This window comes from Tauraco erythrolophus, chromosome 18 (genome assembly GCF_009769465.1).
Source record: "Tauraco erythrolophus isolate bTauEry1 chromosome 18, bTauEry1.pri, whole genome shotgun sequence".
Classification (NCBI taxonomy): domain Eukaryota; kingdom Metazoa; phylum Chordata; class Aves; order Musophagiformes; family Musophagidae; genus Tauraco; species Tauraco erythrolophus.
This window is the reverse complement of record NC_141482.1, coordinates 3,927,298-3,953,076: the sequence shown is the minus strand read 5'-3', so window position 1 is coordinate 3,953,076 and position 25,779 is coordinate 3,927,298. Positions and strand designations below refer to the sequence as shown.

General features: G+C 62.0%; 1 protein-coding gene across 1 annotated transcript; it reads left to right on the top strand.

Annotated features, from left to right (window-relative positions):
* On the top strand, positions 1 to 25,662 carry MTCL2 (microtubule crosslinking factor 2). Its single transcript, XM_086622729.1, has 16 exons — positions 1 to 726; positions 9,495 to 9,719; positions 10,981 to 11,139; positions 13,767 to 13,829; positions 16,545 to 17,777; positions 18,767 to 18,886; positions 19,070 to 19,195; positions 19,556 to 19,786; positions 19,944 to 20,051; positions 20,334 to 20,501; positions 21,533 to 21,784; positions 22,012 to 22,083; positions 22,436 to 22,506; positions 22,768 to 24,217; positions 24,314 to 24,455; positions 25,445 to 25,662. Exons 1-16 carry the CDS (start codon positions 1 to 3, stop codon positions 25,471 to 25,473), a joined length of 5,175 nt encoding a protein of 1,724 aa, XP_086478855.1. The 3' UTR covers positions 25,474 to 25,662.
* The last annotated feature ends 117 nt before the right edge of the window (positions 25,663 to 25,779 follow it).

Here is a 25,779-nt window from a genome sequence, read left to right as displayed (position 1 = left end):
ATGGAGGCCGCGCCGGCGGAGCAGGGCCCCCCCGCGCCGCCGCCGCCGCCGCTCCCGGAGAAGAAGAAGAAGCCGCAGCGGGCGCCGTCGCCCGCCCGCCCCAAGGAGGTACCCGGCTGGTCGCTGGCCAAGAGCCGGCGCGGCGGCGGCGGGGGGCACCCGGGCGCGGCCCCGCGGCTGGCGGCGGGCGGCGGCGCGCACCCGCACCCGCGGCGGGCGGGCGGCGGCAAGGAGGGGCGCCCCGAGAAGCGGGCGGCGGCGGCGGCCCGGGCCGGCGGCAAAGGGCCGGCGGGGCGCGGTGCGGCGCGGGTGAAGGGGCGGTGCCGCGGGGCGGAGACGGCGGCGGCCGGGACGCGGCGGCCGGGACCGGGACCGGGACCCAGACCCGGACCCGTGCCCGGGTCGGTGCCGGGGGCCAGCCTGACCGACAGCAGCTCGGAGGTGTCGGACTGCAGCGCCTCGGAGGAGGCGAAGTTGCTCTCGCTGGAGCTGGGGCTCAGCGGCAGCGACGGCGAGTGCCCGGGCAGTGCCCCGCCGCCGCCGCCCTCGGCCGGCGAGGCCTCGCCGCTGCCCGAGGAGCCCTCGGCCGCCTCCATGGCCAGCAGCCGCCTGCAGCTCAGCACCTCGCTCGCCTTCTCCGACCTCACCGAGGAGCTGCTGGACGCCGGCACCGACGGGCTGCTCCGGGAGCTGGAGGACCTGCGCTCCGAGAACGACTATCTCAAGGTGGGTACGGCAGCCCTGGGCGCAGCCTGGCATAGCGGGCATCTCAGGGCATGGCTCCTCATGGCACAGTATCCTTGGCCGTAACGTGGCTCAGCAGCCCTGGGCATGGCATGGCACGGCGCAGCATCCCAGGGCATGGATCAGCATGGCACAGCATCCCTGGACATAGTGTGGTGTCCCAGAGCATGGCATAGTATGGCACAGCATCCCTGATTTTAGAGTTGCTCAGCATCCCTGGGCATGGCGTGGCACAGCATCCCAGGGCATAGCTTAGCATGGCGCGGCGTCTCTGGCCACAGCATGGCACAGTGTGGCGTCCCAGGACATGGCTCAGCATGGCACAGCATCCCTGGGTGTAGCATGGCACAGCATCCCAGGGCATGGCTCGGCATGGCACAGTATCCCTGGCCTAGTGCAGCTTAGCATCCCTGGGCAGTGCATGGTGCAGCATCCCAAAGCATGGCTCAGCATCCCTGGGCACATCATGGCACAGTGTGTTATCCCTGGGCACGACTGGGCAGAGGGCACAGCTCGGCCTGGCTCAGCCTGGCATGGCATTGCTGAGCCTGGCTCAGTTTGGCAGCATAGCCTGGCATGGCTCAGCCCACCATGGCATCACCAGGCATGGCCAGGCATGGTCTAGCTGTGCTCAGCTCAGCACAGCATGGCACAGCTGGGGATGGCCTGGAAGCCATGACTGGGCTCGGCTCGGCACAGTGTGGTATGGCTGGATGTAGGTTATGGCTCAATCAAGCCCAGCATGGCCAAAGTGGGCACAGGGAAAAGCTCAGCCTGGCACAGCGTGGCCTGGCTGGTCATGCTCCAGCATGATGTGGAACAGTGAGGCGCTGCTTGGCTCAGTATAGCATGGCACGCTTTGGCACAGGGCACATGTCGGCACACCATGGGCCAACTTACCCTAGTATGGCCCAGCTGGGCATGGATTGCCCTGGCATGGCATAACCAGGCACAGCTCAGATCAGCTCAGCATGGCCAAGCCTAGCATGGCCCCAGCTTGGCATGGCTAGGCTCAGCACAGCCTGGGCTGGGACAGCTTGGCAAAGCACAGCTCAGCATGGCATGACTGCTCAGCTCGGCTTGGCATGGCTGAGTATGGCACAGTTCGGCTCAATGCGATTTGGCATCCTGGGATGCAGCATGGCACGACCTGACCCCATGTGGTTGGGCACAGCTTGGCCTGGCATGGGATGGGATGCTCCCTGCTGCCCTCTCTGCCTGCTGACGCTGCCAGACCCTGGGGAAATTTTCCAACTCGCTTCTTTCTGCTGGTTCCCATCCTCCCTGGGGCCTTTTTCCGGACATGCAGCGTGGCAGCCTGGTTCATGGGTGCGTGGTCAAGTGAGGGCAGATGTTCTGTGTGGGAACAGGGGCATGGAGCCATTCTGCCTCCGGTCACATATCGACCTGATGCCCCCTGGCACACGCTGCCTGCTGCAGGGTGGGCATGAACACTGACCAGGTACCATGTCCTGGTGGGCTGCGGGCATTTTGCACCCTCTGCTCTTCTTCAGGGTGCTTGTGCCATCACCTCTGGGGGTTCAGGGATAGATACTGTGTCTTGCTGGCTGCTCTTCGGATCTTGCAGGTTGGAAATCAGGCCAGCTCTCAACCGCTGATGCCAAAGTTTGTAAATGCATTGGGATTGTAGCTACGAGGTGGGTGCTGGGTGTTGGGTGACGTGCCCGAAGATGCTCAATCAGGCCCTTTGTCCATTAGCAAAGCCCCGGTTCACAGCTGGTGTCCCAACTCCTGCCAGAGTTAGCAGCAAGAGCTTAAGGGCTTTGATTTACTGAGAGCTGGAAAAATACAGATGAGGCTTCTCCGGTTTCCAAGAACACACGTGCAAACGCTGCCGTTTCTGCGGACCGCGCGATTGCTCCCTCCGTTTCCATGTGATCTTCTTCCTGGCAAGCTGCAGGCATGCGGGATGCGAGTATTTTGCCTTCCATGAGGGATGGCAACTCAAATCCCCTGACTGGGAGCGGTGGGGAGAGCAGACGGCTGCTGGAGGTGCGCGCCCAGAAGCACCATGGGGATGCTGGTGGCATCCTCCCTTCTTTGCCACAGTGTCTCCTATGTGCACTCACACCTACCCGGCACATGTGTCCTGCTTACATCCATGTTTTGGTGGTGTAGCTTGCTTCTCCGGACACTGGAGCGGGAGATGGCAGGGCTGGTAGCCTGGCTTCAGCTGGGCAGGAGCTGCAGCCAGACACACGCACCCTTTGTGCTCCAAAAAGAGATGGAAGGTTTGCCCAGTTTCTCTGGCAAGGAGCGGAAAACTGCTGGGCTGCAGCAGGGTGCTGGCTTGTGCTCACACTGCTAAAAATTCGTGGATTTGGGGCCTTATGGCAAAAATAAAGGGCTAGCTCAAGCGATCAGCGTTGCTCGCCCTGCTGTGCAGCCCGGGTTGGAGAGTGGGGTGCAGGGACCCGTGCCTTGGCAGCTCCCCTCCTCGGGTAGGGATGAATCAGACTTGCCAGAGGTGACTTATTTCCTAGGACTCATCCAAAATAGCTGCAAATGAATATATTTTTTAAAAAATTATTTATTCATCAGAGCAGGGTAAAACCTGGTGCGTTATTAAAGAGAAAACGAGGGGTTTGGGGGGTGGGAGGGTTTTGGCGATGTTTGGGCACGGGCCAGACGTGCGTGGTGCTACTACACCGTGTGACGCACGCCGGGTTTCGGAGCTTCCCAGCAGAGCACATCGCAGCCCTCTGCGGCGGTGCCAGCTCACGTTCCATCTTTCCTCGGCTGCCATAATAAAACGTACATATTTAAGCACACTTCACCCATTTCCCTTCACAACCCAGATTTTTTTTTTTTTGCAAGGCTCCACCTTCCTCCTCCTGCAGCGGGCTGGGCTGGTGTCTCCTCTTGCCCCTGCTCTCGAGTGCGTGCACCTGCCGTGACCCTTCTGTAAATGGGTTATTTCAAGCGTTTCCCCAAAAAAGGGCTGTTTCTCAGGCGCAGGTTAGCAGCCCAGCGAGGGAGGAGGCATCTCGGGTGTCCTTGCCGTCTCGCTGGTGCTGAGCCGTGCAATGGAGAGCAGCTCCCAGCCCTGCTCAGTGGGCTGGAAAATGTGAGATGTGATACGGCAGCAGCTGCATTGGGATGGGCAGACAAAGAGTGGGCAGGGGAGAGGGTTTGGAGTGAGGGGAGGGAATGCCCAGGCACCCAAACCGTCGCTCCAAACCCTCTCCCATCTGCTGGAAGGGGCTTAGATGAGAGCTGCGTAACACCAGGATCTGCTCCTGCTCCCTGCCCTGCATCACCCCATGTCCCTCGGGATTTGCATGCGTTTCTCAGCTCCGTGGAGAAGCACGAAGGGTGGGTGGGTGCCTCATTTCAGCCAGGGACCAGCACATGCCACCAGCGAAGGCTCCCTGTGAGCATCCCACAGGGGCACCCGGGGCTGCGTGGGGGACCAGGAGTCTGGGTGGCCTGGTTTGCACTAGGTCCCAGCTCTGCTGCTGCTCAGATCCTGCCAGGGCACGGGGACAGGGACCGTGCTTGGGGGGTCCCGGTACCCGCAGGCAGAGCCAGGGTGTGGGGCTCTGCTGAGTATCACCCCATCAGCAGCCACCCTGGAAGGGGCTCTGCAGCCTCTTGCTTTTTCGGATGCTGCACGACGCGGGTTGGGCTGCAGAGCCTCCAGCTGTTTGCCTCTTAATTTATGGGGGCAGGTGTAAAGCTGAGAAATGTTGGTTTTTCCCTCGCTGACGTGCTGTGCTCTCTGCTGAGCGGGAGCTGGCGCACGGGCAGGGTGCAGCGGGCAGGCTGCTGCGCTGAGCCCCAGCCTGACGTGGAGAGAAGGATATTTACGGTCAGAGCTGGGCTAGAGCTGCTGTTAATACACCTAAAGAAACCCCCGTGTGTGACACGAGTGTCCTTTACCCATCCTTTGACCCATTACACCCCAGCGTGGGCTCAGGGTGAGCTGCGTTTGGGACCCCCTTGCTGGCAGGGGACACACCTGGGTGCTCCGGTAATTTCCATTAGAAATCCTCTCTGATTTTGTTTTTTCCCCTAGCAAATTCTAGCACAATTCCCTCTTCTGTCTGGCGGGTGCTCAGGGTTAATTGAAAGCTGCTGCTTTTGTCCTGTAATCTCAGGGGAAGCGGCGCTTGTTGCTCCTGGTTGGGAATCTCCATCTTTGCCCAGGGGATCGCAGGCTCTCCCGCGGGCACAGCCCACTGCCAGCGGGCACACCCTGCTGCCAGCGCGGCCCCGAGCTCCGCACAAAGGCGTCGATGCAAAACGTAGAAGCAGCTTCCACCCTTTCTCCTCCTTTGCATCTCGCGTTGAGGTTCGGGGGTGCTGCCGGAGGGTGCCAGTGCTGGTGGGGCTGTGCTCCCCACAGGCTGCCCAGCCCCTGCGGGCACGCGACTGCTGCTTGGCTGCACCCCAGAGCCCAGGACTGCCAAAGCTGGAGGTGTAAGTGCTGTCAGCAGCATGGCAGCCAGCCCTGGTGTTGTTTGCACGATCCTGGTTTGTATCTGTTGCTGCCTTCTGCTTCTATAAGATAGCGGATCCTGCTGAGGAGCCGTGAGCGTTGCACGGCGCGAGTCCCCTGGGCTGCTCTGGGCTTGCTGCGTTCTTGCAGGCGCCTAAGCCAGCGTGCAATTCCCCTTGGGCAGGAGATCCGAGGATTTAACTCCTCTGCCGCAAGCCGTGACGGGTCTGATCTGCGTTTTGAGGTGTGCTCTGCCGTCGCCACCGGTCCCCTTCCTGCCATGCTGCCATTCAGGGCCATCGCCCCAAAGCTCAGCCCCTGCCAGGTCCTGCTCTTCCTGGAGTTGCTGAGGTCCTGCAGGTGGGTGTATGGACACGGCTGTAGCTGTTACCTTCTCCCGCTCTGAACATGCATGTGTTTTTTCTGAACTGTAACCAGCCAGTTTACATCCCACCTTGCCGTTTCTTAGTTTCCTTAATAATCTCCTCAGGGAGAGACAGTGTCTCCAAGGTTTGCTCGGAGAAGGTTGAAAGTGTATGTTGTCTCTTGGGTTCCTCCATCACATGTAACCTGGCTCCTGCAAGCACAAGTGGGGTGTTTGCCTCTGCACACCACCATCCCTTGGGCATTGAAACACGTCTCTCTGGCTTGCAGATCTCCAGCATCTTTTCCAAGACAGGTGACTTCTGGCATAAAAAAAAGATACATAACCTTTGCTGCTGCAGAGATGGGTGAGCACGAATGCAGCAGGGGGTAATCATGGAAGATGATGGGATGAGCAGCCAATGGGTGCTGGGAGCTGTGACTCCACGTAGGGATGGGTGCCTTTTTGTTTATGGGACAAGTGGCAGCCCCCAGGGACAGGTATGCTGGAAAGAAGTCATTTGTCTCGTCCTCAGTGTTGCCCACCTTGTCTCCCTTTCACACTTTATTTAGCATCGCTTACGGTTCTCCATGCTTGCAACCCCACCCCTGAATTTGGGGTGTTTTGGTGGGGTTCCTCCCCACTCCTGCCTCTGCTCTCACCTTCATCCAGATGGAGCTTTTTGCTTTGATTCTGCTAAGGTGGGCATCAACTCCAGAAAATGTGTGGATGCAGAGGGGGAGGCTCAGTGGCTGTCACGGACCCCCAAAGCACCCAGGGGACCCCTGGGCACCCCGTGCGCTGGCTCCAGGTGCCACGGGGCTGTTCTGCCCACCGCAGCCCCGCCACAGAGCAGGTCTGCTTTGCCATCCTGAGCTCTCGTCCGGTTTGCTGGCATTTTGCTGCTCTCTGGTCCTAATCCAGTTATTATGGCTTAGCGGCACGGCTTGCCTCCGAGGGGCAACTCAGGGCAGGCTGCGCGGCTGCCGGGCTGCGGCCACTCCAAGGGTTTATTGGCATTATGGGGTGCAGGTGAATTCCTGCAGCTGGAGTGAAGGGAGGCGATGCTTTCCCAGCACCCCTAGTGCCAGCCCTGCTGCAAACCCCCCCCAGTCCCACTCCCCCGGGCAGCACCCTGCGAAGGGGCAGCTCAGGGCTGTGCCCAGACAGCGTCTCGTTCCGGACACGGCTTCCCCCTAAAATAACGGTTGCTACAACCTGAGGTATAAACAAGCAGGAGCTCTTAGCACGGCAAGTCCAGGCTTTTTCCAGCAAATGTGAGTTTTGGTTGGATGTGTACCAAGGTCTCCGCTTGGCTGCTGCCTGGGGAAGCCACATGGCAAACGGGAGCCGGTGCGGTCAGCGCTGGAGCAGGACACGTGCAGCCCCGGGAGCCTCCGCGATCGTATTCAAGCCACGATTCGCATGACTTGGGTGGTGAAAGGTTGTTTTCCACCAGCCCATTGCAGAGCGCCTGCTCACCTGCCGTGCATAATGCATTTTTTCCTATGAAAGCTTCCAAGGAATAGATCCCATAAACCAGCTCCTCGGGCTGGTTGGGCTTACGGGGATTTTGCCAGTGTCCCCAGGGCCGTGGCACTGGCGGGTGGGGTGGGCAGTGCTGGCAGTGGGTTTCCATGGGTTTCATTGCTGCAGGGTGCATGGCAGGGGTGTCTGCCAGCACCTGCAGTTTGTCCCCGGAGTGGGTTCTGAAATGTGCCCGTGGTGATGCCCCTTCACAGGACAGTCTCCCGCTGTCCCTGGAGCGGCCTGGTCAGGTGTCCCTGGGACACCCCACTGCCCATCTCGGTGCCTCGGGGCTGCGTCTGCCCTGCTGTTGTGCTCAGGACCCACCTGCAAGAAACAGAGCGGCAGAGGGAGGCAGGACACTGGTGGCCGCGGTGCCGCCGGGCTCGGGCAGCCTGGGCTGGGAGATAATCCGGGATTGTCTAATTGACGTTCCTTATTTGTCATGTAGTGTTTAAAGCCAACAGTGAGCGACTGTGACTTGCCCCTGCAGCTGCCACCCCCCCCTCCCCGGGCTCGGCTTTGCCTTTCGGGGGGAATTCTTGCAGCTGGGGCTTTGTCCGGGCCGGGCAAGCACGATGGCGAGCGTGCCAGCGCCTGGCAGAGCCGGCGCGGTGCTGCTGTCTCGGGCTGTAGGTCACTGTCACGGGCGGTGTCAGGAGCAGCGGGGCCCTGTCACTCCGTGCCTGGGGTGAAGCGGGGATGTGCATCCCCACTGCCTATGCCGGATCCTCATCTCGTCCCTTCCCAGCCGTGCAGCGATGGAAGGCGGCAGCGTGAGCCCCTCCCTCGCCTCTCAAGTGGCAGTTGCATTTGGCAGCAACGAGAGGTGTTCAGTGATGGGGGCTTTTTGGCAGGAAAGCCAACCATATCCTGGGCTGCATCCAAAGCAGCGTGGGCAGCAGGTCCAGGGAGGGGATTCTGCCCCTCTGCTCTGCTCTTGTGAGACCCCCTGCAGTGCTGTGTTCAGCTCTGGGGTTCTCAACATCAGAAGGACATGGAGCTGCTGGAGCGGGTCCAGAGGAGGCCACAGAGATGATCCAAGGGCTGGAGCACCTCTGCTATGGAGGCAGGCTGAGAGAGTTGGGGCTGTTCAGCCTGGAGAAGAGAAGGCTCCAGGGAGACCTTCGAGCAGCCTTCCAGTACCTAAAGGGGCTACAAGAAAGCTGGAGAGGGGCTTTGGACAAGGGCGTGCAGTAATAGGACACAGGGTAATGGCTTTAAACTGGAAGAGGGGAGATTTAGATTAGGTCTAAGGAAGAAATTTTTTACAATGAGAGTGGTGAGGCACTGGCACAGGTTGCCCAGAGAAGCTGTGGCTGCCCCATCCCTGGAAGTGTTCAAGGCCAGGTTGGATGGGGCTTTGAGCAACCTGGTGTAGTGGAAGGTGTCCCTGCCCATGGCAGGGGGGTTGGAACTAGATGGTCTTTGAGGTCCCTTCCAACCCAAAGCATTCTATGATTCCATGGAAACAGATGCTTGATACTCTCCTGGGAACGTGCCAGGTCCACCGGGTCTTACTGAGGAGGAGAACAGCCGGTGCAACAGCTGGAGCGTTTGCTTGGAAGATTGGGTTGAGACTGTGCTCATGGGGATGTGAAAGGAGCTTTGGGCAGCGCAGCCTGTGTGGGTCCCCAGGGAACAGAGGGGACAGCCCCTGAGCATCCCCGGTGGCCGTAGCTCTGTGCTGGACAGGGAGGTGGCACTGGGGCTGCGGCTGCTGCAGGGGGTCCTGCAGCGGTCGAGTGCTGCAGACCTGGAGGAGGCTTTGTGTCAGCGCTGGTGCCAGCAGGATGTCACCCCTGGCCCTGCAGCAGCAGTGACACCGTGGCCCCGTGCTGGAGGCTCTGCTGGGCAGGCAGAGGTTGGTCGCTGTGATTGCTGATGTGACCGGGAAGGGAGACCCAGCCTGGCAACTGCAGTGTGGTGGCAAAACAAGGGGCAACCTCTGGTCACCAGTGCCAGTGGCATCTTGCTTGTGTCCCCGTGTTGTCTCCCCTGTCCTCGCCTGCCATCTCCTCCTTCCCTTGCCTGCCTCCCTGACACATCTTTTCCAAAGACGACCTACATTTTTCTTGCCGCGGCTGCCGCCTGTGCTGCTCCCGCAGCGGATCCTCTCCCTCCCCCACCTTCCTCTTTCTTTTCCCACAAATATTTATAGACACTCATGTTGGCTGTCCCCTCCCTGGGTGGCTGGCATGCTGGTGGATGATGGTGCCCAGCTGGCTCTGAGTCCTTTTCCTGCAAGGATGGGGCTTGACTCAAGGGGTTGAAGGTCTGTGAAAATGGCTGGTAGGATGGAGGAGGGCAGGAGAACCACGATGGGTGGGAACCAGGGGGAAAAGAGGGGAGAGCAAGCTGCAAGGTCCATCCCCTCTAATGGGATTTTTCCTGCAGGATGAGATCGAGGAGCTGCGCGCTGAGATGCTGGAGATGAGGGACGTCTACATGGAGGAGGACGTCTACCAGCTGCAGGAGCTCCGGCAGCAGCTGGACCAGGCCAGCAAGACCTGCCGCATCCTGCAGTACCGGCTGCGCAAGGCCGAGCGCCGCAGCCTGCGTGTGGCACAGACAGGCCAGGTGGACGGCGAGCTCATCCACAGCCTCGAGCAGGACGTCAAGGTGAGGCCGGGAGGGCAATGTCCTCATCCAGGCAGTCCCCAGGGTCCCCCAAAGGGGTTTTTGGTGGGATGTGGGCATGGTGGCTGGTGAGGCACGAGGGGATGCCAGGGGATGTTGAGGTGCAGGGAGCTCCATGAAGTTGTGCCATTTATGGGGCACAGCCCCTTCATGGGAGCATCATGATTCCCCACTAGCAGTGGTGATACAAGAAGAGGAGAGCAGTGCTTTTGGCGTATGGTCTGGGCATGGGGGCATTTGGGGGGTCCAAGGGGTGGAGAGGGCCAGCGTTGCCCGAGGATGGGGGTCTCGCTGTACCATACGTGATGTTCATGCTGTTGGAGCCCAGCCCAGCTCTGTGCCTTGGGGCTGAGCTCCCTTGTCCTGCTCCGATAGGGACACGGCCACCGCTGCGGGCTGGAGCGGCACGAGAGCGCAGAGAGGAAGCAGGGGGACCAGGACCCTGGGGACCAGGACCCAGCCCCCTCCCCAAACTGCCCAGCAGCCCCAGCCTGGGGTGCTGCTGCCAAAAACACCTCCCCCCAGCTTCTCCCTTCCTGGGCAAGAAAACGCAGGCAATCCTCGGGGGTGGAGAAAGGGAGCCTGACCCCATGGCCTGAGCCCCCCAGCCCTGCAGCAGGGCTTGCTGCTGCCTCTGCAGCCAGGCAGCGGACTGGGGGGATTTGGGGACAATTTTTCCCTTCCTGCAGGTGCAGGAGCAAACGCTTCGTGCTCTTAAGCTCCCTTTATGCTGAGGGCTGCTCCCTTGCAGTGATCCAGAGTGGGGGGCTCCGGGTTACGGCCCAGAATGGACGGGGACACCCTTCACCCTGGCGCAGCTGCTGGTTTTTCCGTAACGTGATGCAGCAGCTCGCCTTTCTCCCATCCAGCACAGCTGCTCGTGGCAAGAGGCTGCTTGCTCTGGTGCTGCCCGCTGCCTTTTCCAGCCTTGTAGGGGCTTTTCCAGCCTCACAGTGTGGGAAAAAGGTATGAAAAGGCAACGAGTGTCCCATAGCATCATTGTTAGGGCTGGGGAAGGCAGGATTTGGCATGGGGATGGGGACACAGGGCAGCCTTGCGAGCTGGTGAAGGGAGAGCAGTGGCCACAGCATGAGATCAAGGGGGCACAGGCAGGGGCCAGGATGTCAAAGGGTCTCAGCAACAGCCTGGTGATCTCTGCATGAGGATTGTTGGTGCCCAGGCACTGCAGTCCCAGCCCCACGCACACTGTGCCCAGCGTGGTGACAGCCCCGTGTGTCCCCAGGTGGCCAAGGACGTCTCCGTGCGGCTTCACAATGAGTTGGAGGCGGTGGAGAAGAAAAGGATCAGGCTGGAGGAGGAAAACGAGGACCTGCGCCAGCGGCTCATCGAGACGGAGCTGGCCAAGCAGGTGGTGCAGAACGAGATGGACAAGCTCCGAGAGGTGAGGGGGACATGGGAGGGGGGACCGGGAGGCATCCCCAAGGCTCTGCCCGTAGCAGGTGTCCTGGCCCTGCACGGCGGGATCCCCCATCCCTGCTCACATCGCTGAAACCCAAACCGTGCTGCAGATGCTGGTGAAACCCGAGCAGTGCCTGCCCTGGGCGAGGCATGCTTCATCACCCTGCGGGCACAGGGGGCTCTACCCCATCCCGGGGGGGCTACGGGATTTCCCCCCTGCATTTTACATGTCCTTGGCCACTTGCTCAGCGTGGCCACCTGGGCCATGCCCACTTCCCACCGGCCAAAGCCCTGTGCGATGTGTGGAGTGCGCCGTGTCGCTGGCGCGGTGCCTGGTGCTGGCCGTATCCTGACCTGGTTCAAACCAGGCCAAGCCACGGGACTGCATGGCAGTGGTGTCCCAGCGGTGTCCCAGCAGTTTCCCGGTGGTTCTATGGAGCTGGGTGGGTGCACAGTCCCGTCTGTGTCCTGGGAAGCCATGTGCCGTGCATGTACCCATACACGCGGGTCCGGGGTGCTCCATGCCGTGCCGAGCTTGGGACCAGCTCCCAGCCAGGAGCACTGTCATCCTCGGTGACAGGAAAGGCATCCCAGTGAGAGCGTGCGCTCGTGATCCACCGCAGCCCTTGTAACCCAGTTCCCTACTGCCCGGGATGCCTTTGGTCCGCGGGGAGCCTGGGAAAGCGTCGCCGGCTGAGCCACCAGGACACGCGTGGGAGGGGATGTGCCGTGGCAGAGCTCTGGCCCTGCTCCCGAGGCCGGGAACATGATGCAGGGAGGGCTCACTCTGTCCCCAGCCGTGCTCCCCTGGGGCCAGGAGCCCGCACATGGCTTGGGGTCTTGGGTTGGCTCCGAAGAATGCCAGGGCCAGCTCCTGGCATGCCTCTGGCCCCAGTGGCACCCATCCGCTCTGCAGCCGCCTTCTCGAGGGGTGGCACGGAGCAACGTCACCGCAGCCAGGGGGTCTTGTCCCTCCGCTGCGCAGCCTCCGCTGTCAGCGTGACGTGGGTTTCCCTGCAGCCGGCGAGCGCGGCTGAATAACAAACGGCAGCAGCGGGAGCCGGGCGGGAGGACGCTCGTGCTGGAAAAACAGGCAGAGAAGATGGTTGCGTGGTCAGGGTGCGGGGAGGGCTGAGCACCGGCTGCTGCCTTGCCCCCGCAAAGAGCCTGGGGCAGGATATGGCCCCTCTGGGAGCTACGCGAGCCCAGAGGGGATGGTGGCGGCTGGCACAATGCCTGACACAGCTCCCCGAGCTTGGGATGGTGTGTCCCTAGGCTAGCAAGGGCGTTGGGGTTACTCACTGATTGCAGAGTGCTAATTAGACAAACGAGGGAGTTAACAGCCCTCTTCTGCCTCCTCCCTGCTGCTGGAGGGTGCAGAGCCTGGCAGAGCTCCTTAGCAGCCAAGGCAACACGGAGCGGAGGCTGCGCAGGGCTGGGCTCACCCCTCAGGGCCAATTATTTCTCCTTTCCAAGAGGTTTCTCCCATAATTGGATAATTGTTGGGACAGGCAGATCATCCCCAAAGGTGGATCCTTTGCCCCTCCGGCCCTTCCCCTCCATGACATCTCCTGGGGGGCAGGAAAAAAGCGAGACCGGTCCAGGTGCCCTGTGCCAAGCCCACCACATCGCACGTGGCTGCAACAAGAGCCTTAGGCATGGCCACCCCGAGGGATGCGCCCAAGGTGGAGCGACGACAGCCGTCATCTGACCAGGGTGCCCTGCTCTGGGCTGCTCGGGGCTGGGCGATGCCCTTTGCCAGCCCCGGTCCCCAGCGTGGCAGGGGCGAGGGATGCCGACGTGGCACAGCCAGCCCCCGCGAGAGGCTCCACAGCAGCAGCAGCTCCAGCAATGGTTGTGGCCTTAATAGGAAAGCCTGGAGCCCGGCACCTTGGCACAGGCAGCAGCTTACATTTCACAGCTGCTTTCTTTGGCTGCTGGGCCTCAGCACCAGCTTGGAAATAGGTCCAGGGCAGCTGCATGGATCGGCCGGTGCTCCTGGGGGGCTGCGTGGATATTCCTGAGGGTTTTCCCCCAGCTCCCCTCCCCAGATAACTGGCCCTGCTCTGGGCATCCACTTCTTTCCCCGCTTCTGGGCTCTCTTATTGCCCTGTTTGGCCTCCCCATCTCCCAGCCGTCCTCACTAGCCTGGAGATTGTCCCTTGTGTCCCCAGAGGCCCCAAGGGCAGAGTCAGCATCATCCTGCTGAGAAGCCCTCCCCATAGCTGAGTGACCAGGACGTGTCCCTTGCCTGGGGAAGAAGTGATGATGAACTCATCTGCTGCTCCCACACTGAGAGCTGTGCCTTGGCCTGGGGGTTGGATTCCCCGCTCCATCCAGCCCCGATGAGACCGTGACTCAGCCTCTCCATGGCTCCTTTCCTGCTCACTTGCCTGCAGGGGGAATTTCTAGCCCAGCCTCCTGATATGGTGCTGGCCAGCCCAGCTCCCCCAGAGCAAGGGGCCTCAGCCCATTTGGGCTCTGGAGTTTTCCTGGGGTTCACAAGTGGCTGGAGAAGTTGGCATCGATGTCCGTCCACGCTGGGTCTGTCTGTCCATGCTGGGGTGCCACGCCATTGCTGCGGGTAACAGCGCTCTCTTCTCTCCGCAGAATTCCCTGAAGAAGCGGGGGTCTCGCTCCATCGGGAAGACGGAGAAGAAACCGTCAGTGCAGGTATGGGTGCGGGTGCATCCGGAGCACGCTGCGGTGGCCCGCTGGCACCCCAGGTCACAGTGCCAGCCGGAGACTCCGCCTGGCCCAGAAGTAACTCTGGGCATGGTAGTGCCATCCCCTTGCAGGGCTTTCCTGCCTCTCCCAGACCAGCATAAGGGAGGGATTGATGGGATTGATGTGCTGGGCCATCCTCATTGTCCTCAACCACACCCTTGGCTCATTTATCAATGGAGCACCAGTGGCCAGTGGCTTTAACCCTTTCCATGTGTCTGCCCTAAGGAGCTGAAGGACTTTTGGCTTTTACGTTGCAAAGCCACTTCTGCTCTTGGTTTGCGGCTGTTGCAGCTGGAGTCCCTCCTGCCTGTGCCAGCAGGGTGGCCCAGGAGCCCTGCGGGGTTTGGGGGAGCTGAGGGTCCCCGTGGGGAATGGCCAGAGGCCGAGCTGTCCGTGCCCCACGCGCAGGGGAAGGGGGATTTGGTGGCGGCAGCAGGATTTCAGCTGTCACTTGCTGTTGGGCTGAGCTGCTGTGACTCGCTAATGCTGTTACTGGGGCTCGGCGGGGCAGAGCCGCTGTCGTGGGAATAGAAATGCAAGTGTTGTAATGCTGGAAAAATCCTCTTTCAAAGGCAAAAGACCCAGAAGGTTTATTCTGGGGAGTAGATCTGCTCCCCCAAAGCTGGGGCTGGGAGGGAGATCCTGTAAAGCCACTCCTGCTGTGCACTGTTGAGAGCATCTCATGGGGACCCCGAGCACCCCGGGGGTTTCTGGGTGACCCATGTCATTGCCGGCACAGCCCCCTGCATGCCACCACAGGATGGGCATCCCCAGGCCCTCAAAGGCTTTCCCCTTCCATCTTTTATTTACCATCCCCCTTTAGCTCCATCCCTGAGAGCTCTCTCAGACCCAGCCAATGGTCCCAGAGTCCTGCCCCCCATTTCCCCAAATGGCTTTGCACCTACACCTGGCTGTGCCCCGAGCTGAGAGGGCTGTCTGGGAACCCCTCCATCACCCCTCTTCCCGAGGCTGAAACACAGCCCCTCCTCTGCCTCCTCCCCGAAACAAACCCCAGCCCTGGGCCGCAGTAACCCCCCTCCTCTGCTTCCCACACCCCGCAAAGCTGAGACCCCCCCATCCGGGGGATGTGGGGCTGGATGCAGCCCCAGCTCTGCGGTGGGACTGATGCTCTGGGAAGGAGCTGGTGCTGGAAAGCAAACCCCAAACTTCCCCGGATGCAAACACCCCTGGATGTGGGTCCCCCTGGCCACTCCCTCTTCTGCGCAGCTGTGGCCCTGTGGGCACAGATGCTCCTGACTCATCCGTGGCTTCCTGGGCCCCTTTCCTGCTCAGCTGCACTGGGCAAACATCCGCACCCACCGAAATCGGAGCTGGAAGGGACAGACTCAACGCTGAGGTCTGCCCTGCACCCCAGAAGCACTTGAGATGGTCTTGGGGACACGTGTGTCCCTCCAGCAATGCCACGGGGCAGATGGACATGCCGAGCTGCTGCTTTTTTTTTTTTTTTTTTTTTGGAAAAACAGGAACTGAGGTCATGTCTGCCCCAGCAGGGAGAGCTGCCCGCGCCCGCCCTCCCCTAATCTCCGCAGCTAATTAGGGGGGGCACAGCTTTAATGCGCCTTAGCGAGGCCACGTCTCTGTGTGCAAGCACAGAAGAGCAGCAGGCTGGTCCCCTTGGGCACAGCAGGGCATTTGGGGGATGAAATGGCACCCCAAATTCATGGGGCACCCCCGTGCCCTGCCGTCGCCCCTGGCTGCGATATAAGCAGCCTGGGAATTCTGCAGAGTAAGTGGTTTGGGGGGTGTGAGCGTGGGCATGGCTGGGGGGTCAGGAGTGCCCAAAAAGGGGGACTGCTTGTTTCTGCCAGCCAAGGAGACAGGAAAGGGGGCGAGTTCAGCCGGGCAGAGGGCTGCCGGGGCCAGCAGGCACCCAGCCAAAGGGCTCTGCCACCTCCAGCACCCTCCAGTGGGTGCTGCAGGGTGAGGGTCGTGGACGGGCAGGTCCCCTTCTGGCAGTCACTGCGCTGGAGCTCGGAGCACTCGCATGACCCCGCGGCACGGGAAGCCACAAGCTGGATGTCAGGAAATCCTGCTCCTCCGTCCAAAAAGCTTTCTGAAGTGGAGAAATGGTCTGCTGGGCCAATAGCCAAGGTCCTTGCTGCCGTATTGAAAACAAAAACACACGTGGAGCCCCGAAAAACAAAGGGGCTCAGGGAGGGACTGATGGGATGATTCGGGGAGTCCCTGGGCTTTCTGTCCCCTGGCGAGGTGGTGGCAGCAAGGACAAGTGCTGGGACCTCAGGAGGTTTCCAGCAGGAGAGCTGCAGCAGCGACAGTGGTTTTGGCACTTGCCAGCTTTTGGGAGGGAATCTTGTTGGGGGCTTTTATTTTGCTCTGCGGAGTCCGTCAGCTTTCCCTCCCCCTGCTCCCCACGGCACGGGGCTGGGCTCAGCCGGTGGCTCCACATCCTTCTTGGGGTCGGAGCTGCGGGTCTCCTCACCCAGGCATCCTGCCTTGTCTCCGGGCTCTCCCTGAAAGCCTCCAGGATGGATCTCAATTTTTTTTTCTCCTTCCATGAGCGGGGGCTGTGGCTCCCCTGGGACCACCAGGATGGGAGGGTGACACGTCCCCAGGGCTCGCTCAGAGCCACCGTGGCCACTGGGAGTGTGTTTCTGACATCCGTGTCTTCTCGGTCACCAGGAGGACAGCGCGGACCTGAAGTGCCAGCTCCATTTTGCCAAGGAGGAGTCAGCCCTGATGTGCAAGAAGCTGACCAAGCTGGCCAAGGAGAACGATGGCATGAAGGAGGAGCTGCTGAAGTACAGGTCCCTGTACGGGGACCTCGACAGCTCCCTCTCTGTGGAGGAGCTGGCCGACTCTCCCCACTCCCGGGAGGCTGAGCTGAAGGTCCACCTCAAGCTGGTGGAGGAGGAAGCCAACATCCTTAGCCGGAGGATAGTGGAGCTGGAGGTGGAAAACCGTGGACTGCGGGCAGAGATGGATGACATGAAGGGCCAGGGGGACAGAGAGCTGCCGGGGCAGGACGTGCGGTTCCTGGCCGGCGTCTCAGGCTGCGGGGATGCGGGGGACACGGTGGCAGAGCTGCGCCGGCACCTGCAGTTCGTGGAGGAGGAGGCCGAGCTGCTGAGGCGCTCGCTGCTGGAGCTGGAGGACCAGAACAAGCTCCTCCTGAACGAGTTGACCAAGTACAAGTCGGACCACGAGCTGGATGTGACGCTGTCGGAGGACAGCTGCTCAGTGGTCAGTGAGCCGTCGCAGGAGGAGCTGGCCACGGCCAAGGTGCAGATCAGCGAGCTGAGCGGCAAGGTGAAGAAGCTGCAGTACGAGAACCGCGTGCTGCTCTCCAACCTCCAGCGCTGCGACCTGGCCTCCTGCCAGACCACCCGGCCCATGCTGGAGACCGACGCCGAGGCTGGCGACTCGGCGCAGTGCGTTCCCACCGCCGGCTGGAGGGATGGGCTGGGTGGCGGCGAAGCCGACGGGCAGGACAGGCTGCCCGCTGGTGGGAAGATGCCCGATGGTCCCGCCAAGTTGCTCAAAGCCAAGGACCTGGAGACCTTGCTGGGCATCCGGGACCAGGCGACGCTCGTCAGCAAAGCGATTGACGTTTTGATTTCAGATGCCAACGGCTTCAGCTCCGGGCTGAAGGCATGCTTGGACAATGAGTGTGGGGGGGGGCTGCTGGGCGAGGCGGTGGGTAGCGGTGGGGAGAGCCCCAGCGATGCCAAGCTGATGAACGTGCTCCTCATGCGGCTGGGCGTGCTGCAGCAGGACCTGGGCTGCTTCGCCAGGAGGGTGGACCACCTCACCGGCGGCCTCAAGGAGCACGTGGACTCCTTCCCCTTCTCCAGCCCCGGCAGCCACGACACCACCAAAGAGGGGCTGCAGAAGGAGCATGCCTCTGACTTCCAGGTACGGATGCTTTTTCCCCACGTACCCCACAGCAGCTGCCGCTTTATTTGCCGCCCCGTTTCCCCCCGCTTTAACAGAGCAAACCCTGATCCCCGACGTAACCTTCCTCCTGCCTCTCCAGAGCAAAACCCAGACTAACACCTCACTGCATGCCAGTGGCACCGGGGACAAGGTAGGACTCTGCTCCAGCGGAGTGTGCCCAGAGCAGGAGGCGGTGGGCATCCTGGCGCATCCCGGCACGGGCTGGTCGAGCCGAGGCTGCCCTGACCATGGCTGGGTGCTCTTGAGTGTGATCCCACCTTGGCAGGGGGTCAGCGTTTCAGCTGCTCTCCCCCAGCTCAGCCCAACATTCCCAGCTCAGGAGCTCTTTGTTTATTGGGGTGAGGTGGGTGAGAGGGGGGAGAGCAGCCCAAATTGCAGGGACCCCGGTTGCAAGAAGCCTCAGTCCCCAGCGGTACTGGGGCAGGGTAATTTGGAGAGCAAAGGCTCCAGGGAAAAGCTGCATCTGCTGGGGAGCACCTCTGGAGCAGTGGAGAGCAGCTTGTGCCCTGCCGTGCCGCTCCTCTCCAGGGGCCCAGCTCCTGCTGGGGCCAGGGATGCCAACAGTGGTTGTGGCCACGGGCGCAAGCCCCTTTCTGGAGCACACTCGCTTGTTCAGAGTCCTATTTCTCTGCATGTGGTCCCTGCAGCCCCAGGTCCCCGTCTCCCCCAGTCACTGCATGGCACCATAACTGGTGTTTGCACATTTTTTCCCTCTTTCTCTCTTTTTTCCCCTTTCCCCAAACAATCCAGGCCACGTGTCTCCTCATCCTGTGTTTCCTTTTGGTTTCCGCATTGTCTCCTGCCATGGTGATGAAGCTCCTTCTCCTCCTCATCCTTTTTGTTGTCTTGTAGTTCTTTACTGTTTCGGAGACCCATTGTTTTGTTTTCTGGCTTTTTTTTCTTCCCGCTCTTTTGGTTTGTTCTCATTAACTTGCCCACGCATGCAGCAGCCTGATTTTAGGGACGCCGACCCTTACCGCATCCCCCACGCCAAGGACACGGACCCCGCGCATCCCCGGAGCTACAAAACCTGCCGACCCGAGGAGAACGACTCCTACGCCACTGAGGTACGACACGGGCAGGGAGCTGCGGCCCCTGGGCCAGCGGGGTTGGGGACAGGGCTGCAGGGACGGGGCTGTCCCTCTGAGACCTGGGGACAGGAGAAGCTGCAGAGCCCCATTGGGAGGGGACCCAGGGAGCTGCGGCCAGGTGCAGCCCACCATCCCCATCCCCTGCCCGGGCTGTTGCAGATGAAGGAGCTGCAGCTGGTGCTGTCGGAGGCCAACGAGAGCCTGCGGGGACTGCAGGAGCAGCTCTCACAGGAGAGGCAGCTGAGGAAGGACGAGGTGGAGAACTTCTCGCAGAAGATCTTCCAGGTAAGCAGGCAGCAGCCCTGATCCCTGGGAGACAGGTGTTCCCTGTGCCCATGGCCATGCCACCTCTAGCCCCAGACTGACGACCCGAGGGTCACCTGGGACCACACACAACATGTCCCATCTTCAAGATGCACAGGGGCTGAGCACACACCTCCTTGCACATGGGCGTGCAGCCACGCAAGGCTTCCACCCATGGTGATGCCTTCATGGCCCTGCTGTCCCTGGCACGCAGCCATGGCGTTGCAGTTCCCCGGGGGTGTTAAATATGGGGCCACCACCAGGCTCAGCCCAGACCCTGAGGTGGAGGCACCGCATCGCTGCCGCCAGCCGCTGTCACAGTGCCCGCACGTCTCCCCACAGCTGAAGGAGGACCACCAGAAAGCACTGCTGCGGCGGGAGTTTGAGCTGCAGAGCCTGAACCTGCAGAGGCGGCTGGAGCAGAAGTTCTGGAGCCAGGAGAAGAACCTGCTGGTGCAGGAGTCGCAGCAGTTCAGGCAGAGCTTCCTTCTGCTCTTCATGAAGCTCAAGTGGTTCCTCAAGCTCTGGCGCCAGGGCAAGATGGTGCACAGCGAGGGCGAGGACTTTTTGGAGGTACTATGGGCTGGGGTGTTGGGGGGAGCACGGTGTCGAGCATCCCGGGGGATGTCCCTTGTGCCTACGTGTCCCACACGAGGCTGCTCGGGTGTCCTCCATCCCTGCCCGTGGGCTGTGGGTCCCCTCCTCACCCCGGCCATGCCGTCTCCTGCAGGTGAACAGCATGAAGGAGCTGTACCTGCTGCTGGAGGAGGAGGAGCTCACCCCGCAGCAGCAGGCGGATAACAAGATGTGCACCGGGGACACCTGGACCCCCAACACGGTGAGCGGGGTCCCCACGAGCCCAGGGGGTGGGCAGGATCAGCCCTCACCACAGCTGCAGGGCGTGGGGTGGATGCTTCTCCCAGGGTGCGTGGCTGGGTGGGGACATTCCCCACTGGCATGTCACCTCTGGAGTGATCCCCTGCCCTGCTGGCACCTCCTATCCCTCACCCGAGGGGTGGGCAGCCTGCGGGGCTGGGATGCAGTGAGGGCAGCTCCCACAGGGTCTCGCTCCGTTGGGTCCCCTCCCAGCTCCCTCCGCTCACCCCCCGTCCCTCGGCAGCCCAACGAGTGCATCAAGACGCTGGCGGACATGAAGGTGACCCTGAAGGAGCTGTGCACGGAGCTGCGGGAGGAGCGGCGCGGTGCCGGCGAGCTGCAGCAGCAGTTCACCAAGGCCAAGGCTGCCTGGGAGATGGAGCGCGCCGAGCTCAAGTGCCACATCGCCCAGGTGGGAGCCCCGGGCACCCCGTGGGCTGGTGAGGGGGGGTTCCCCCTTGGCGGGGGCTGCCGGCAGTGTTTTCCAAGCGCTGGCTGTTGGGCAGGGCGGGCAGGCAGGGTGGCACTGTGGGAATCTCAATTAGCAGCTGCTCCGGCAGGCGAGTTTCTATAGCAACAGGGCTGGCACAAAAATCTGGCTGTGGCGCAGCAGAGGATGCTCTTTATTTCCTCCGCTGGGTTTGTCTGGGGAGGGCAGGATGGTACCAGGGCTTAGTGTCCCTCCCCAGGACAGGCATCTCCTGTCCTCCCTGGGCTCACAGTGCAGGTCGGGGTTCTGCACCCCCTTGGATGCTGCAAGAGGGATGTACGGCTACGGCAAGGGCAGGAGGTGGAGGGGGGGCAGCCCTGGCACTGGGGGAAGCTCCTGCCTGCAGAATCAGTCCCATTGGTCCCCCAGCCCTGCCCTCACTGGTTTTCCGCTCCCTTGCACTGTGCTGGCAGCAGTCCACGGCCGGACATCAGCTCCGCTCTCCAGAGCAGGTGCCAGCACCTCCCAGGCAGGATTCCTCTGGGCAGAGCTCAGCTGTGGTCCCCGATTCCCCTCTTTGCCCCCCAAAAGAGAGCAGAGCTGCCACGGTGGCAGCTGGCAGCAGCCCAGTTTCAGGTGCCCTCCTGCCCGACAGCAGCATCCTTGGGGTCCACCCTGCCAGCGACACTGCGCCTCACTGGGAGCCCGCTCCAGTGGGCAGGGGTGCAGGCGCAGCCCAGCCCGCAGGACGTTCTGCCGCATCCCACTGGGTCCCCGTCTGCTGGGCCATCTGGCATGGCACGGCTGCACACCAGGGCCAGCTGCGGCTCAGCCGTGCCCGCGGGTGAGCCGGGCTGTGCGACATGACCTCTGGAACGTGCTCGTCACCCAACCCGGGCAGCGCGGGACCTGCACTGGGAACTGGGGTGCCCAAAGCCTTGCCCTGTCGCTGGGGATGTCCAGCACCATGCTGGAGTCATGGGTCCCCCACAGCCACCACCGTGTCCCCGCAGCTGGAGTCGAAGGCAGGCAAAGGGATCGCAGAGCGTGCGCTGCCAGACTGGAAGGTGGCATTGAAGCGGGAGCGTGAGGAGCACCAGCATCTCCTAGCCGAGTCGTACAGTGCTGTCATGGACCTCACTAAGCAGCTGCAGATCAGCGAGAAGAACTGGAACCAGGAGAAGGTGGAGCTGCTGGCCCGCTTCAAGGAGGAGCAGCAGCAGGCAGAGCAGCAAGCAAAGGACCTGCAGAACAAAATCAACCAGGTATGGTGTCCCCCCAACGTGAACGTGTCCTCCAGCCTCTCCCGCTTGCCCTGATGTGTGCCCCAAGAGTATGCAAACTCTTTCAGGGCACACATGGAGGGCAAGTGGCAAATGCTTTTCCTTCTGGGCTGGGTCATGCCCGGAGAGGCTGCTTGCCTGCAAGTAGTCCCAGAAGGAGATGCCTGGGGCACGTGTTGCACACGTTGAATGACCAACATGTTCTCCAGTTGCAGAAAGGAGCCAGCCCATGGGCATTGAAGCATTCTGAAATGGAGAAGCACGGCAGCAACTGGAAAGAGGTGGGCAGGAGAAGGCGGAGGGCTCTCAAGGTGCTCATCAGGCTCAGGTCTATGTTCAGGGTTAGATGGGAGGTCGTGTGAACCCCATATAACACCCCCTTGAACACCAAATGAGGTTGCAAGAGGGAGCACCAGGGACTGGGGAGAAGGAGAGGGTAGACAGCATGGCTGAACCCTTAAGGGCTTCAAAGAGGTTGTAAAAAGTTGATTAAAATCGATGTGGGCACAGTGAGCCCCATGTAGCCCCAGGAATGGGATCTTGAGTCTGGGTGCTTAGGAGAAGGTGGGAGCGCTGGAGAGGAGCAGGGTGCTGTGCTTGCTGATGTCAGAGCTTGCTTCTGTGTCCTCCTAGGCTCTCAATGAAAAAATCACAGACAAAGAGACAATCTCTGAAGCAGAAGCCAAGGGAACCAACCTCAAAAGGTGAGTGCACTGGTGCCTGCATGGTCCCGGTCCTCAGGACATGGAGGAGGCTGCATGGGGCTCTCCCCTGGTTTGGCAACCTTGGCAGCCACAGGGAGATGCAGCCATGGTCCACGGTTATCCTGAAGGCCAAGGGCTCCCATGAGGAGCAGGACTGGGTGCCCAGGAGGGTCCCATTGGGGTGGGAGTGGGATGCCTCCAGCCGCCCCCCCAACCCACTGCCCTGTCCCCTTGTGAGCCCCGTCCTCTCTTCTCCTGCAGGACCAAGTCCGTTTCCTCCATGTCAGAGTTTGAAAGCTTGCTCGACTGTTCTCCCTACCTCCCTGGAAAGACCACGCCGGGGCTGGGCGACCATTCCCGGGGCAAAAAGGCGTCCACGGCCGCCCAGCTGCTGCCCAGCGGGATCCGGGACAGCGCTGGCGTTCCTCCCTCAAACTGTACATATGTGGATATTGAGCAACCTGCCTCGGACAGCCTGGCCAAGGAGAAGCTGGGCATCTCCTCCTGGGACTACTCGCGGGCAAGCAGCCTCTCTGGGCACGACCCAGCGCAGAAGCAAATGCAGAGGAGCTACACGGCACCCGACAAGACGGGGATCCGCATCTACTACAGCCCGCCGGTGGTGCGGCGGCTGGAGGCACCTCTGGTGCACAACAAGGAGGGGAAGATCATGATCGAACCCGGTTTCTTGTTCACCATGGCCAAGCCGAAGGAGCCGGAGGAGTCAGCCAGCGCCGAGAGCACCTACAGCCAGTGGCTGTGCAACTTCTCCAAGCAGCAGCGGGAGCTGCTGGACGGTGGCACGGTGGAGAGCGCAGTGCCGCCGGTGCCGCGCTTCCCCCCGTCGCTGCACGACCTGGAGATCTCCGGCAACATGAGCGACGACATGAAGGAGATCACCAACTGCGTGCGGCAGGCCATCCGCTCCAGCTCGCTGGAGAGGAAGGTGAAAAGCGCTTCCAGCCAGACGGTGGGGCTGGCCCACGTGGGGACGCAGACCATCCAGACGGTGAGCGTCGGCCTGCAGACCGACCTGCCGCGCGGCAGCGGCGTGCACGGCAAGAGCTGGTCCCCGCGCAGCTCCTCCCTCGTGTCCGTGCGCAGCAAGCAGATCTCCTCCTCCCTGGATAAGGTCCACTCCAGGATCGAGCGGCCGTGCTGCTCCCCAAAATACGGCTCTCCGAAGCTCCAGAGGAGGTCTTCCTCCAAGCTGGATGCCTCCAAGGACAGGAGTCTCTGGAACCTGCACCAGAGCAAGCAGAACGGCTCTGCCTGGGCCCGCTCCACCACCACCCGTGACAGCCCTGTGCTCAGCAACATCAACGATGGCTTGTCCAGCTTGTTCAGCGTGGTGGAGCACGCGGGCAGCACCGAGTCCATCTGGAAGCCAGGCTGTCCCGAGAGTGGCCGCGCCAAGCCCGAAGCACCCAAGTATGGCCTCGTGCAGGAGTTCTTCAGGAACGTCTGCGGGCGGGCGCAGAGCCCCACCGCCCCCCCGGAGAAGAAGGAGGCCGCTGGGGAGGAGAGCAGCAAGAGAGCTGAGCACCCCAGCCCGGCCACCCATCACCCATCCGAAAACTTCTCCCGCATCTTGAACAAGAAGGTCCTCAAGCAGAGCAGCTGCGAGGACCCCAAGCCCTCATCCCCTGGCCAAGGGAGTAAGGACACAGCCCTGCGGGACCCCGACCTCATCTCGGCCATGGCCAGCGAGGTAATGAGGCAAAGTGCCCCCTGAGGTGTACTGCTGTGGCGGGGGACAGGGCGCCCGACCCCTCTAACCCTCCTTGTGCCCTGTCTATCTTTGCAGGACACGGCGTGTGACTGCAGCTCCCAGTCCCTCACCTCCTGCTTCGCCCGGCCGTCCCGCTCCGCCGTCCGCCATTCCCCCTCCAAGTGCAAACTGCACCCTGCAGACCCCCCCAGGGCAGAGGAGAAGCCGGGGGTCTCGAGTGAGTGAGGCCAGGGGGCCGGGGGACGCAGCGTGCCTGCGAGCCATTCTCCTGCCAGACGAGCGCCCGCGCTGACCGACGGCCCGTGGGGGCCCCTCTCAGAGGCGGCGCGGGCGCATCTGTCTCCTAACCGTCCCCTCGCCCCGGGGGACGCTTACGAAGCAGATGTGGAGGCTGCCGGCAGCCCCCGGGGTGCGCGGGGACATCCTCCCGCCAGGGTGGGTGCTTCACCTCCCGCCTGTGCGGAGACCCGCTCCCTCGGAGCTGCTGCCGGCACTGGGGGGGACCTCACCGGTGCCCACCGCCCCGGGAACGTCAGTGGAGACCCCGCCATGCCGAGGGCTCGCCACGGCCTTGAGAATGGGAGAGCGGCCAGGGGCGGCCGCTGCTGTGGACAGGGCAGGGCTGGGGCGCCGCGCGGCGGGGGCGCCAGACAGACACGATGGATGGAGGCTCGATGGTGCGTTGGCCCCCGCGGGTGGAGGGTGTTGGCTCCAGCCCCCATGGCCGGTGCCAGCGCTGCCCAGCCCTGCCCGAGCTCCGGTGCGTGCCTGCCAGCCCCGATTGCGGCACGGTTGCATCAGCCGCGGGGCCACACGTGCTTCCCCAGGCAGGAAGGAGGCGGAGAGGTTCCCTGTGGTCACCCTGGGTGGGGGCACCTTCCCTGACCACCCTTCCGCTCTGGGGGCACTGCTGAAGGTCCTTCAGTCCTGGGCAGGGTCTGGGTGGTCCCTCCGGCTGCTCCAGCCCCAGGGATGGGGCCAGCGGGTGCACAGTGTGGGGCGTGTGCGTGCACGCTCGTGTTCGTGTGGGTCTCCTGCCGCCATCCCGAGGGGCCGCAGCTGCGGTGCCCCCTGCATTGCACCCACCTCCCTGCCTGGGGCCACTTGTAGTTATTTGCTCCTCCAAGTGCTGAATATACATATTTCTCTTTTTTTTTTTTTTTCTTCCTCCCCCCTCCACTTTTGGCTCTGCCCAACTCCAGACAGCCTGCAATGTAAAACCAAGTGCATTTTAAAAATCCCGAAATGAGCTACGTTGGAGATGCACCAATTGGATTAAGAGATTGCGGGTTGGGAGGCTGCCACACGGTCTGTGCCCTGCGTCCCTCGGCCACCACCAAAAAAAGCCTTATCCAGAGAGGGAGGAGGGCGGCAGCCGCAGCCCCGCAGCAGCACACAGCTCCAGGGCTGGGGGGCTGCATCCCAGCCCCATGCAGAGCAGCACTGGTGCCCCTGTGCAGCCCCAGGAGGGAAGAGCGATTTTAAAGGAGGCTGCCTGACCTGCCTCCAAGCAGCGTGCCAGGGGCCAGGCAGGGATTCAT